Here is a 14,160-nt window from a genome sequence, read left to right as displayed (position 1 = left end):
AATAAGACTTCAAAAGACATACTATAATTGGAATTTTGTGATTTAATAGCAACCCCAGAAAAAGAAATGGAAGAAGAGAAAAAGTGCTAAATGAAATAGTCTATCTGGATTGTTTGGTGACTTTGCATCTTTTGGGAAACTTTTTTTTCTTTGTTTAAAAAACACTCGGGTGGTTGTTTTGGGAAAAATTTCTCCTCTTTATAATGGCACCACTTTTGGATGAATTTAAAACTGAATATCTAAAATATAAAAAGGAAGAACAAGACTGGAAAGATACCTTGGACATTCTTTTTCAATCTCTAGAAATGGCGGTGCATTCTTATGGAGAATTGATTGCGCAGCAGGATAATTGGGATAAAGAAGGAACCATTTTTGATGAACATGTGACCCTATTGGGGGAGAAGAAGGAGGAAGAGGAAAAGGAAAAAGGGATTTTAAAACCTAAAAAAACAACCAAAAAAGATAAAAATGAGTTGAAGGGTAGATATAAGGTTAGAAAACAACAGGAAGGGGGAAAGCACAAGAAGAAAAGGGAGGTGGAAAGGCAAAGGGGGAAAAAGGGTAAGGAAAAGAATAAGCAAGGGAGAAAGGAAGGGGTGAGAAGTCTCAATGATGGGAAGCAAGATCTGAAGAAACAAAATTTATTTAGAGACAATGGGTAAACTTAATTGAAAAAGGGATTCTGTAAAGTACATAAGATTGTGTTATTATAGGCATTTATAGAATAAAATGTTTAAGATATAAATATATAAATAAGTATCAATAGGTACGATTAAAATGGTTTTGACAGGGGTACTACCTATATTATATATCTATAAATTTCTTTGTTGTTGTCGTTCTTTCTTTTTTCTTTTTCTTTTTCTTTTTATATAATATATGGTGTGACTTTAGGATGTGCTAAACAGAATCCCAATATAAGTTATGTGTGATATTAAGTATTATTAGGTTAGGGGAAAGAGTTAAAGGCGTCATACTCTAATTAGTGTACAGGAGAGGTTTTGTTTAAAGAGAAAAAAATGAATGGATAGCTGAGAACAGACAAAGAATGTTAAATATTATGACTTGAACTGAGATAAGTAGAATAAAACTAAGAGAGTTAAAAAAAGGAAGAAGCTATATAGAAAATGGGAAACGGTAATAAGATATGGAATGATATATAAAAGGAACATGATTTTTGAAGAGGTGTCTGTACGATGAGTTTTAACCCGGGATCAAGCAACTTTCAGAAAAGATGTTTATGTTTTTATGTTTTATGTCTTGTTTGTTTTTTTTTATTGGAAGAGAATAATGAAAATGTATAAGACAGATGGATATAAAAAATGTACACAATCTAAAGTTAAAGAGATATAATTTGAATAAATAGAAGGAAAGGAAGTAATAAAGAGAAGTTTGGGATAAGATATGAAGATGAACAGATAAGGTAAATATATATATCAAATTGTGCTTGTTTGGAAATGTGATAACTTGGAATAATTCTGTCTTTAAATAAGATGTTGTATTGGCTTTTTAAGAAAAAAAAACTCTTATGTCATTATATTCTATGTTTTGTTTGTCTGTGTATTGTTTTGGAAAATCAATAAAATTTGTTCAAAAAAAAAAAAGATTCGGCCTCATGCAAGGGTTTCTCTCCATCCCTCTGAGACACTTCATCTGTTGCCCCACCACCAAAAACATCAGGAGGGGTCTCATGGACAAGGCAATCCAACATCTGTTGGACATCCAGGCCATCGAACTAGTCCCGAAAGACCAATGGAGACACGGATTCTACTCGACCCTATTCATCGTTTCAAAGTAGTCGGGATGGAGACCAATTCTGGACCTCAAAGAAATGAAAATCCACTTGACATACAAGAGATTCAAAATGTAGTGTCTGCAGTCTATCTTGGAAGGCATCAGGGTGGGTAACCTCCTGACATCCATCGATGTAACGGAGGCCTACCCCCATATCGCAATCCTTCCCTTCCATTGAAGGTACCTCAGGTTCTGTTACTCAGGATGCCATTTTCAGTACAGGGCTTTACCATTCGGCCTATCCTCAACCTTCACAAAAGTGCTAGCAGCACTGGCCGAGATATAGTGCTACCAAACTTCTGTCCAGGACCTTCCCATATACTGGAACAGAGGTGGCACACTCTGGAGGTAAGGAGGGCGCTCCGCAGATATATCAAAAGAACATCTCATGATAGAAAATAATCCCTGTTTGTGTCGTTCCAACCATCTTCAGTGGGCACCAAGGTCACCTCATTGACCATCGGCTGCTGGATAAGGGGGTGTATAGCCAAGGCCTATGAGACGTAGGCTTTCCCTGTACCCAGACGAGTAACTGCCCAATCTACCCAAAGTGTGGTGGCTACAGCCAGACGGGCGACACAGGCCTCAATTGAAGACAGGGCAGCAATGTGGTCCTCCCTGTCCCCTTTCATATGTCACTACAAACTGGACACTTTTGCCTCAGCAGGAGAGTGATCCAGCAAGTTCATGTCGATAAAGGGACTCAGGACCAGACTTCTCCCTTCCCATATGGATAGCCAGGCTTTGGTATGTCCCGAGTGTGGATTTTCCAGTCAACATGCTGGAGAAGGGGTGTTGGCTTACCTGAATGCCCTTTCTCAGCAGGTCAATGGAGAATCCACTCCCACCCTGGCGACCCTCTGGTTCCACATCCAGGAGGTACAGAGCCAATACCACCGAGGAGTCCATCAGATGACTGCGCCTTCATCGTAAACCGGGACAGTGACAGTTGGTGGAGAGGCATGGCAAAGATTGAGGACTCAGTCCCTGGGCAGAAAGGCATGTGTCAACTCAAATATGGATTCTCCATTGACCTGCTGAGAAAGGGCCTCTTTTAGTTTTTTCTTTTATTTCTTTTTCATCTTTTCTGTTCTAATTTAGTTTGTTGTACTTATTCTTAAAAATAATAAAAATATTTTTTAAAAATCCTATTTTCTTGCTCTGTTCTCAGAAATCTCTCTTAATATTTCTGATGCTGCAAAGTTTTGTGCAATCTTGTAAGTCCCAGGCATATTTCTTTTTCCTTCTGCTTAATCTTTAGTTTATTCTCATGTTCACTTTCTAAAATCATCACTTACCTTTTGTTACAACTGAGGGATCCTTGGTGCTGTCTGAGCTTGGTTGTTTTTTGGCAAGAAAACAATGAAGCACAAAGAGCACCAAGGACAACTTATTTCAACCATGAGTTACAAATATTTTTCTTTTGTTACAATAACAAGGGTAGCCAAAAAAAGTCTGTTTTTCCCAAGAAGTTATTTATTTTTTATAGTTAATTCCAGAATCTTATAGTAAAAATCAATATTCCACATTTATCTGGACCCTTAATAAAAATATTGAGCTCTTTGTTTCTTTAATTTCTTAGATTTGTAATTAATTTTAATTGTAATTTTAATTAATTACATTTAATTAATTTGTTCAAAGTCGAAGATCAACTCACCCAGTGAAAGCTGCTCAAACTTGTCATTTTGGAGGTCTCTAATAGCTTTAGGATACTTGATAGGCAATTTCCAAAAGAGAAAGTGATTTTGGAGAAGAGATACTGAAAGTTTCAATTTGTTTTTCAAACGAATTTTGTTTTATTATTTATTGACTTTAAGCTAATTGTCATTAGTATGCTAATGATTGCAATTCTTCCCCTTTCTTTAAATACTTCATCGTTATAGACTCAAACTGCTTATAAGATTGCCTGGTCCTATGCTGAGTATTCTCAGATAACAAATAGAATTATTTCCTGTCAGATGGAATATATTTATGTTTAAATAGTGTTTGTTGTCAGACTTTTTGGAAATTTTGATAAATCACAACTATATAACATAGATTTTTGCAGCTTGTACTAGTAGGGGAAGTATGCACAATCAACAATGAGGTTCTGCTCAAATGCCTCTCCTGTAGGCTTTTGAAGAATCAGTACTTATTTTCTGTGTAGGGTTTATTTATTGTATAGGTCACATTTATAGGCTAACAAATTCAAATAACTTTGAGCAAATGAATAATTTAAAAACATTAAATTGATGATAAAAACAAAGGTCCAGTTTTGAATGTGAACTTTTATTGGCTGCTCCTCCCCTCCAAAGTGGTTCTGTTTTGTTCAAATTTCAAAAGGTGATAATGATGAAAGTTTGTGAACCTTTTGAATTTCTCATCAGTATATTTTGCTGATAGACAGATGGATGACAGATTTCTGACCCCTTTACATAATTAATTTCCAACATGCTGTTGACTTCTAGTGAATAAAAATAGAGAGAACTAAATGTGATTGAAGAAAACTGATCCTGTGCCATTGAGCAGCTGTATTCACTGAGTGCTTATTAATGGACCAAACTGCTGAGAAATCTCAGTGCTATACTATTCTATCTTAAAGCCTCTACTGTTAAACATTGTTATAAATGCTTTTGATTACATTTTAGAAAAAAAAAACCAGGAAACCCAAAGCTGGATGGAATCAACATGTCTGTAATTTTTGTAGAGAAACACATGGAGAAATATGCAGATATGCATAATAAGGGAGTCTGATCTGGTGACAGTAAATAAGAAAAGAATCTAAGAATCTTAAAAGAAATTGCAGGAAACTAATTTTCAGCTAAACACTGGAAAGAGATATCCTTAGGGTAAGAGCTGTTTGAACAAGTGAAAGGACAGGAGGCAGCATGCAATGAAGACCTGGATGGACACCAGTCAACAATGTATTTATTACACCTTTCATTCTTAACCATTATTAATGGTTGAGAAAGGTTAGATTATTTCCAGAGTTCTTTTGATTGCAGAATGATACTCAAATTTAATTTATATTATATTAAAGCTACATTAAAAGAAAGACTAAAGGGTTTGTTTCCTAATGACCCTACCTTTAAAATATGTGAAGAATCTAAATTCACCAAGATACAGAAATGCAGACAAATAGGTTTTGGTAAGAGTTGGAAACAAAAATGGTTTTATATGCATGCTTGTTTTAATTTCAGGTAAATACATTATGTTTATTTCAAAATGATGCCCCTGAAATTAAGAATCATTGTTAAATTGTTATTTCATCTCTTTAAAAAAAACAACCTCTTTTAGTTCCCTATTCCTGCACCCCTCCCCTCTGAAATTGGTGTGCAAGTCTGTCTTAGCCCAACTCATCTAACAGGCTTGTGGGAAAATAGAAAGAAAGTTTGTTGAATATGTTTGCCTCCTTGAGTTATTAGTAAAGATAATAAAGGGATCCAAATGAATAAATAAATATTTTTTTCTTTGGATCAGTAATGGCAGAATTTAAACTCCTTGTCATTTAGTTCTTAAGACCTGTGGCTCTTCTGAAGTCTGCTTATATGGTTTCCACAGATGCCAGTCATCATTTTATGAACACCATTATATAGGTAATCCCTGACTTACAACAATGTACTTAGTGATCATTTGAAGTTACCACAAAACTGAAAAAGTGACTTATGACTACTTTTCACAATTATAATGACCATTGCAGCATCCCCCATGCTCATGTGATTTACATTTGGATGCTTCATAACTGGTTCATATTTATGACGGTTGCAGTGACCCAGGGTCATGTGGTCATCTTTTGCAACCTTCTGACCAGCAAAGTCAATGTGGAAATCAGATTCGTTTAACAACCGTGTTACTAATTTGATAACTGCAGTGATTCACTTAATAAATGTGGCAAGAAAAAGTCGTAAAATGGAGCAAAATTAATTTAATGAATTTTTTACTTAGCAGCCTAAATTTAGGGCTCAATTGTGATTGTAAGTTGAGGACTACCTATAGAGAATGACAAGTAAAATAAGGAAAATTCTATTTCAAAAGGAATATACTGAAGCTGATTAGCATTTTTAAATCTGGCATTATAATACTCAATATTCAATTTTTAAAAATATAATTATAACTTCCTGTTTACTGTACTAACAGTGCCCCTTCTCACATATTTTCATCTTTTGGATTGGTTTATTCAAAACAATTCATTCTGCAGTTTTTTATCCATGGAAACAAATATAAAGATTATAGCTGAATTTGAATCATTTTCACTCTCACCACTTCATATAGTAATAGATTTCATTACAATAATAAAAAGCCTGAAAACACATGCTTGCTTCAGTTATATTCAAATTGTATTGTGTTCTGTATTATTGTAAGAAAGAACTATTTAGTTATAAACAACTGACTAGGCATACCTCTTTTTCTTTACAATACCTCTTATAAAGTTATGATTCTTCTTGTGGTCTTTGCATCTTTACGTAGCAAAATTATGTAGTCAGGAATTCAAATATTGCACTTTTGTATGTTGCAATCTTATTTTAAGTGAATTTAAATTCTAAATAACAGTAATTGGGAGAGTGCATCTCTGTTTATAGCTAATATTATGTGTCTTTTAAATGTCTGTCACTGATTATGTTTTTATTGTAAAGGGATTTTAACTGCGTTACTTTATATAATAGCTTTAGATCAGCTTCATTTTGGAGCAATTTATACATTGTTCTGTGTTTTTTAAACACATTTTTCAATTTGATAACAGTATCAGAAATTATTTGGACATCTATACATTAAAATTCCCTCTATAAAAATACTGGAAACATACCTGTGACTTCATACGACAATGATAATGTTTTGCAAGTCTCATAAGTTCTTCAATTCTACACAGTGTGTAACATAACTAACTCTACAATTTGTATGTGTCATACATGGAGCAATACTAGCATGCAGATCACAAGTTGGATATTTGTGTTGTAAATATACATTTTCAAATAATGCTTAATTGTTGCTATATGCTTAATCTCTTTTTTCTCTTGACATTTGTCTACTCCTTGTTGTGGTGCATATCAACATTTTAACACTTATATTTATTCATCATGACTGGTTGCTGTGCAAAATGGACGTTTAGGAAGAATACAAATTTAATAATTTTGTTTTGCTTTTATTATTTTGATTTTTATAAACAATATTTGTCCTGCAATTTAATTAATGTTATTTTTTCCTCAAAAATGATAGTTATGTTAGTTTATTGTAGCAAAAATTGAACTGTGTGTATAAAAACCAATGCTATATTACAGATTGTAATCTAAAACTTTCCTACTAAGAAAATCCTACAGGAATTTTACTAATTTATTTTTCTACATAAGCTTTCTTCTTTTTTTAAAAAGGATTCTTTATATATATCTGAATGAGCACAACTGTTAATTATGTATCAGTCTAAATACTTGGCTGTATGCTAATAGAAGGATATTGGGGTTTTTTTCAGTTTTTAACTGAAGGATCTTTCTTGTTTCTTGAAATAAAATCAATCTGTTTTCAAATTTTTTAGCAGTTATGGATAGAATTTGTGGAGTGATGAAAGTATGAAATTTTACATTGCTGAGGGGGCAGATCTGACATGCGTTAAAAGCTTTTTTTCACTGAAGCAGACAAATGGTAGCCAGTCAGCTAAAAAGGCAGTTAATATGATTGATTACAGCACAGTCCTATGCATGTCCATGCAGCTAAGATATAAATCTGAATTTGCTGAGCTTCACAGTAAGGTGCTGACTTGTGTGATTTTGTGGAAGTCTGAAGACAGAAACATTCCATTTTACTTTTGACATCCATGATAATGGATTATTATTGGTTTGTTGCACTAGACTAATTGGCTACTGCTCAAGAAATGAAACATGCTTCATGGTATATTACCAACTCCTAGAACATCTCATAGTAACTTTATAAAACCTACTGTCAGTCTTCAACCTTTCCTTTTCTAGGAAAGGTTCAAAAAGAGGTGAGACGCCAACCACAAGAACACCCTGAAAGAAGTGGCGTATTTGGGTCTTTTATCAGAGTTCAGGATGGGATGGAAAGAGCTTTGGTTGTACAGTGGATAACCTTTGTAGACTTGGATGAGAGCAGTGCACCTGTCCTGTTTCTTTTAGACACTAAAAGATACTAAAATATGGCTTTTAGAAGCTTTGCTCATGGTAATCTTTTAGACCAACTTGGGGAGCTGGTGATTGAAGACACTTTCTGCAGCGATTTTGCTTCTTCCTCAATGGAAAGGGTAGGAGAGAGGCAGGAGAGAAGAAGCTGGCTTGGAGGCTGCTTGTCGGATGCAAGAGGAGGCAGTCTTCTTTTCCTCCTTAATATATACATGAAGCCACTGAGAACAATTACCTGGCAGTTCAGGATTTGGTTCCATTAATTTACTACTTGTCGGCCACGTGAGCCGCGCCAAGGAAGAATCCATCATCAAATCTGTAATGAAGGTGACTGTCGGAGGAGCGAGACCGCGTGGTAGACCTAAACAACGCTGGATGGACACGATCAAGGCCGATCTAGAGATCGCGAAGGCAGACCCGACACACGTGGCAGACAGAGAGGTGTGGAAGCAGTACTCAAGGACATTAGCGGACCTCGCCCGAGCGCGAGACAAACGCTGAAGAAAAAGAAGAAGAAGAAGAATTTATTAATCTGGGCCAAATTGGTAGCATAGTAGCCTTGCCTTTGTGCTTGGATGCTGAGAGTGTAGATTGGAGAGAATAAGATAAAATTCAATTGTAGAAAGTATGTTAGAATTTAGAGTTTTGATATCTTTGGATAGGTAAGCATTATCCCTGAAACAGGAAGTCCACGACTCCAGGGTCTTCTTGAAACATTTGGCCCTATGGGCAGAGGGCTTTTGTTTTTATCTCAGCTAGAGTGTCAGTTGCAACTCCACTTGATGGAGATGAGGCAATGCTACAATGACTCATACCTTTATTTATCATCAGCCACCTGGCTTATTGCAACACAATCCACATGGTAATGCCTTCAAAGATCACTTGGAAGCCTAATTTGCATGTGTTTCATGTAACATTTTGCTAGAAAAGAAAGCAAGAGTTCATTGTGGTGTTCATTCCTTATTTTGTAGGCTTAATGTAGATATCTGGGTGTTAACTAGTTAACTAAAGAACATTGTGCTGGATAAGTCTTTGCTCTGATCTGGCTTGCCTTTTTATATTTTTCTCCTTGGAATAAAGAGAAAAATGAAATAATTTTGCTGTATCTAGCAATCTAGAAGTGTACGTTACAGAAGAGAGTCTCTTTGTGTGAGTCGGTTTTTCATTTTGCTAATCATATTCTTGAATGTGTGTCTGCTTTAAAAAACTCAAATTGGTGCAACTTGGCTTCCAGTCAACCTTTTCATCTACTCCCTTCCATCAACAAATATGTCACTAGTGCTCGCATTTTTGTAATGTGGGTGTTATCAGATGGTAGATAAGACCATCACTCATAGCAATTCATGGCTTTCAAGATTTAACAGATTATGCAAAATTGTAATGCAGCACAGATTACCATGACAACTGTGATAAAGAACTCAAAATGGTACGTGCTGAGAAACCACATGGGATGGTGTACAAACTGTTTCCAATTGCTGGAAACGAGGTAATACAGTATAAAAGGATTGTGCTCTGAATACTTTGCAGATTAGTTTCTGTCTACAGTGGAGATAAATTTTTAGGACCCAGACTAAATACTTCTTTCTGTGACACATTCACAGAAAACATAACTGTATTAAGTTTAAGTTTGGAATTGCAAATTCAGAAACAGAATTTGGACTGTAGTATCTTGTGCGGCATGTATTAATTTAGTGATCTGACCAGCTTATTGAAGATGAAAAATAACTTGTTATATTTTAAGAAAAAAAGGTACCAGGAAAAATCGTGCATTTTAGGTTACAAACACAGAATATGCTATGGGTGTGTTACATTGTAATGCCTAAATATGTATGTTAGCAATATGGTTTTGTCTTCTAGAAATGCTAGTTTGTATCTTTTTATTTGTGTCTTTATATTTTAAAAAATAAAGTAAAATCTTTAAGTTGAATTACAATTCTGATGGGTGTTTCTCATACTGTAAGGCAAGGGTCTTCAAACTTGGCAAGTGTAAGACTTGTGGACTTCAATTCCCAGAATTCCTGAGCTAATATGACTGGAGGAGGAAGTCTTAAAGTCCCAAGTTTGGAGATCCCTGCTGTAAGGAGAAAGATGATATGCTTTACATGTATCATCTACAAAACTTTGAGACGAATACAAGACTATGGTGTCTGAAGCAATTCTATGATAAGCTCACAAAAAAAAACCTCTTTTGGAGATGATCACATAGATCATCTGCTTTTCTAACTTTTGTTATCCATTGCTTGGGTGTAGACCTTACTAAATATTACATCCAGTTCTATTTATCATATACATAATTACCCACATCCTTGCTTGTGATTTGAAATAACAGAAAATAATTATTGTTCTCCTTCCATGTCTCTTTCAGATACATTACTTGCTTGAAATTGTATTTGAGTTAATATATTTTCAACAAGAAATGCACCATTTAACATTTAAATGCTTTGCTAAGTAGATTAAACTTCTAATTTTTGTGTGGTATGTAGATTTCATAAAAGAAACTAAAAATTTATAGTCTCATAAAAATACATTTAGTGTGTATATTGTATTCTTCATCTGACAGTAATTCATTCATTAAGGTTGGTGGATCCTTTTTCTCATTTCGCTTTAATATTTATTAAAAGAGGTCTGAGTACGTGCACCTCAAATACTTAGATTTCTTTAAAAAAATAATTTTGGACTGTATAGTTTTTGGAGAAGTTAAACAAATAATTCATTTGTAATTCCATAATCTTAAGAAAAGACTATGATATTCCCATTCTCATTTCTTTTCTTTTGAAAGGAAAAAATATTATTTTGATCTAATAACAAAATTATCATTATGCAGTGGAAAACTCCACATCCAGTTTCTGTTTGATTGATAATTATGTGCAACCCACATAGATTTTCTCCATGATGATCTACCCCTAACTTAGTCCTTCATCTCTTTCAATTGTGCACTCATTGCTAATAAACTAAAATAAGCCTGATCACCTTTGTTCCATTTTGTTTCATCTTTCTCAGCATTAAGAGCCTTTTCAGAAACTTATATCTTTGCATATGTGTCCTAACTGGATTAATTTGACTCTGGGTTTAGCAAATTAGATAATATTCTCAAGTTCCATTTTGTAGATACATTTCCAGAAGAAGTTGTTAATGAACAGCGAGAAAAAAATTTGCAGGATCAATTAAAAAGTCAGATTCTGTTTTTAGCAGTTTTTATCTGCCTATCCTAGAAATATCCCAGGAGCCCTTGCAAGGTTCATAGGTCCAGGCTAGGTTTATCAGTGCAGACTTGTTTTATGGAATATTCTCCACCTTGCAAATATGAAATGTCACATTCTGCAGGCATTTTGAAAATTAGCCAAATGTAATTCCAGAAGGCATTTAGCAGCTGATTTCTGTTGGTTTTTCATTAGTTATATATGATTTTTAGTACTTTGTTCTTTTAAGTTATTTCATGTTGTCCAGACTCTTTCTAGATTGTGGAAGATAGATAAATAAATTTATTTCAATATCAGCATCTTTTGGGAGGAAGTGGCAAAAGTTTTTTTGCTAAGAGTTAACAATAAATTAATGGCATATAATCCAAGTTTTTAATGATATTTATGATACCTTTTAAGCTGGAATTCACAGTAAAAGTTTTCTGTGTCTTTAAGTTTGAATACTAGAAATTGTGACTGAACATTATAAAATCTCTCTGCTTGGTTTTGGAAGAGTCCATCCGTTTCAATATATCTAGAAATGGAGATAATTTCTGCTGTTCCTTGATTTATGACTGCAGTTGAGCCCAAAATCTATGTTGCTAAGTGAGGCATTTGTTAAGTGAGATTTGCCCCATTCTATGACTTTTCTTGCCACATTTGTTAAGTGAATCAATGCAATGGTTAAGTTAGTAAACCAGTTGTTAAGTGAATCTGGCTTCCCCATTGATTTTGCTCATCCGAAGGTTGTAAAAGTTGATCACATGACTCTGGGACTTTGCAAGTGTCATAAATATGAACCAATTGTCAAGTGTCTGAATTTTGATCACATGACCATGGGATGCTGCAACGGTCATAAGTCTAAAAAACTCATAAGTCACTTTTTTCATTCCTGTTGTAACTTTGAATGGTCACTAAATGAATTGTAAGTTGAGGACTACCTGTACTCACATAGGTGCTCCAACCTTCTGTAGCAGAGTCTCTCAACCTTGGTATCTTTAAAATACATATTTCCCCATCACTTAATGCGAAATCTGGGAATTGAAATATTCAGATTTTAAAATTGAGAAACAATGTTCTACACTACAGAACGTAGGAAAACTTTGTGGACAGTGAGACAAAAAGCTAGAAAGGAAGAGTTGGATAAAAGTAACTTTTTTTTTTTAGAACTGGATAAAACCTAAGCGGGATTAGGGAATGCTAAGTTGTCAAGAGCATATTTAACAATAACATCATCTTTTTTAGTTTTATATATTTTCCATGCTGTTTTTTGCAAGAATTATTGTGAGCCCCCGACTTTCAACTTACTTTTAAAGTGATTGTTTTATAGCTACATTCCAGAATATCAAAGCATTCTATCATGTAAGACCAGTTTAGAGCAAGGCAAAGGAGCCTCATTGAAATATTTTGTCAGCTGATTATTCATGTTACGATTTTTGGTTTTCATGCAATTAGAATAGAAATTCTAATTTATATTAATGCACTTTGGGGAAATATATCTTTTATTCCTCATAACCAATTAAAGCAGAATTGTTATGATCTGTGATTTTATATCCATTTTTGCAGAGCATATCAGCATACGGTTTTGAGAACATCTATGAATTAATGTCTCTTTTCTCTCATTATGTTACAGAACTTCTGATGAAGATTTTTTTGACTATCTAAGCTGTCTGGATCAAACATGTAGCAGATAACTACTATGCCGTCACATTTGTTAGTTCTAGACCACACTCTTGTCTTTTAAATCTCCTTGTATATTAATAGTGAATGAATCATCTTAATTCCTTTTTTGGATTTTGTTAATTAAAATTCAAGTTGGATTTCAAGTGGTATTAATTAAACTGAGGAACAATGAGTAGTAGTCTTGGAAAAGAAAAAGATTGTAAGGAGAAGGATCCCAAAGTGTCTTCAGCAAAAGAAAGAGAGAAAGAGGCCAAGGCCTCTGGTGGATTTGGGAAAGAAAGTAAAGACAGAGAAACTAAGACCAAAGGGAAGGAAGCCAAAGATGGGAAGAAGGACTCCAGTAGTGCACAGCTAGGCGTGGCTTTTTCAGTAGATAACACAATAAAACGGCCCAACCCAGCTCCAGGTGCCCGTAAAAAATCCAGTAATGCTGAGGTGATCAAAGAGCTAAACAAATGTCGGGAAGAAAATTCAGTACGTTTGGACTTGGCTAAGAGGTCTATACATTTGCTCCCATCATCTATCAAAGAGTTAACACAGTTGACGGAACTTTATTTGTATGGAAATAAGTTACAGTCATTACCTGCTGAGGTAGGCTGTCTTGTGAATCTGGAAACTTTGGCCTTAAGTGAAAACTCACTCACCAGCCTTCCGGACTCTCTTGGTAACTTGAAACAGCTTCGTATGGTTGATCTACGGCATAACAAATTGAGAGAGATTCCTCCTGTTGTGTATAGGCTAACTTCCCTTACTACACTTTATCTGCGCTTTAATCGTATCACTTCAGTGGAAAAGGATATCAAGAACTTGTCCAATCTCACCATGCTAAGCATACGGGAGAACAAAATCAAACAACTTCCTGCAGAAATTGGTAAGACTTCTTAAAAACCTATATAAAATGCTTATCCCTTGTTTACATTGGTATTATTGTATGCCTGCTATTAATGAGCAAAAGTTATAGTGATTTAAACATATTAATATTGATTAAGCCTTGGTGGCACAGTGATTGGAATGCAGTATTGTAGGCTAACTCTGCCCACAGTCTGGAGTTTGTCCTGATGGGGCTTGAGGTTGAGTCAGCCTTCCCTCCTTCTGAGATTGGTAAAATTTACCACATATTCAACATTCTATTTGTAATGAATGGTAATTTCAGTTGTTGAAACAATTTTAATTGTCTCATAGATTTATTTCACTTGAAATAATACATAAAAAGGTAAATGTAAATGTTTCTCCTGTCCAGTTGCATACGATTCTACGGGGCAGTGCTCATCTCTGTTTCTTGGCCAAGGGAGCCAGCATTGTCCGTAGACGTTTCTATGGTCATGTGCCAGCATGATTATACGTTGATGTGCATGGAACATGGTTATCTTTTCACCAAAGTGGTACCTATTTATTTACTT

At 34.7% G+C, this 14,160-nt stretch overlaps 1 protein-coding gene across 4 annotated transcripts in view; it reads left to right on the top strand.

Annotated features, from left to right (window-relative positions):
• SHOC2 (SHOC2 leucine rich repeat scaffold protein) overlaps window positions 1-14,160 on the top strand; it is a 70,926-nt gene that overhangs the window by 37,427 nt on the left and 19,339 nt on the right. For all 4 annotated transcript variants that reach the window (XM_026704755.2, XM_087932739.1, XM_087932738.1 and 1 more), the window contains exon 2: window positions 12,711-13,631. In XM_026704755.2, coding sequence (XP_026560540.1) covers window positions 12,929-13,631 — 703 coding nt within the window. In that variant the 5' untranslated portion in view covers window positions 12,711-12,928. The remainder of the gene's footprint in view (window positions 1-12,710; window positions 13,632-14,160) is intronic.

The sequence above is a fragment of the Pseudonaja textilis genome, chromosome 4 (assembly GCF_049901715.1).
Source record: "Pseudonaja textilis isolate UNSWEBS1 chromosome 4, rPseTex1.2, whole genome shotgun sequence".
Classification (NCBI taxonomy): domain Eukaryota; kingdom Metazoa; phylum Chordata; class Lepidosauria; order Squamata; family Elapidae; genus Pseudonaja; species Pseudonaja textilis.
This window is presented reverse-complemented; position numbering and strand designations above follow the sequence as displayed.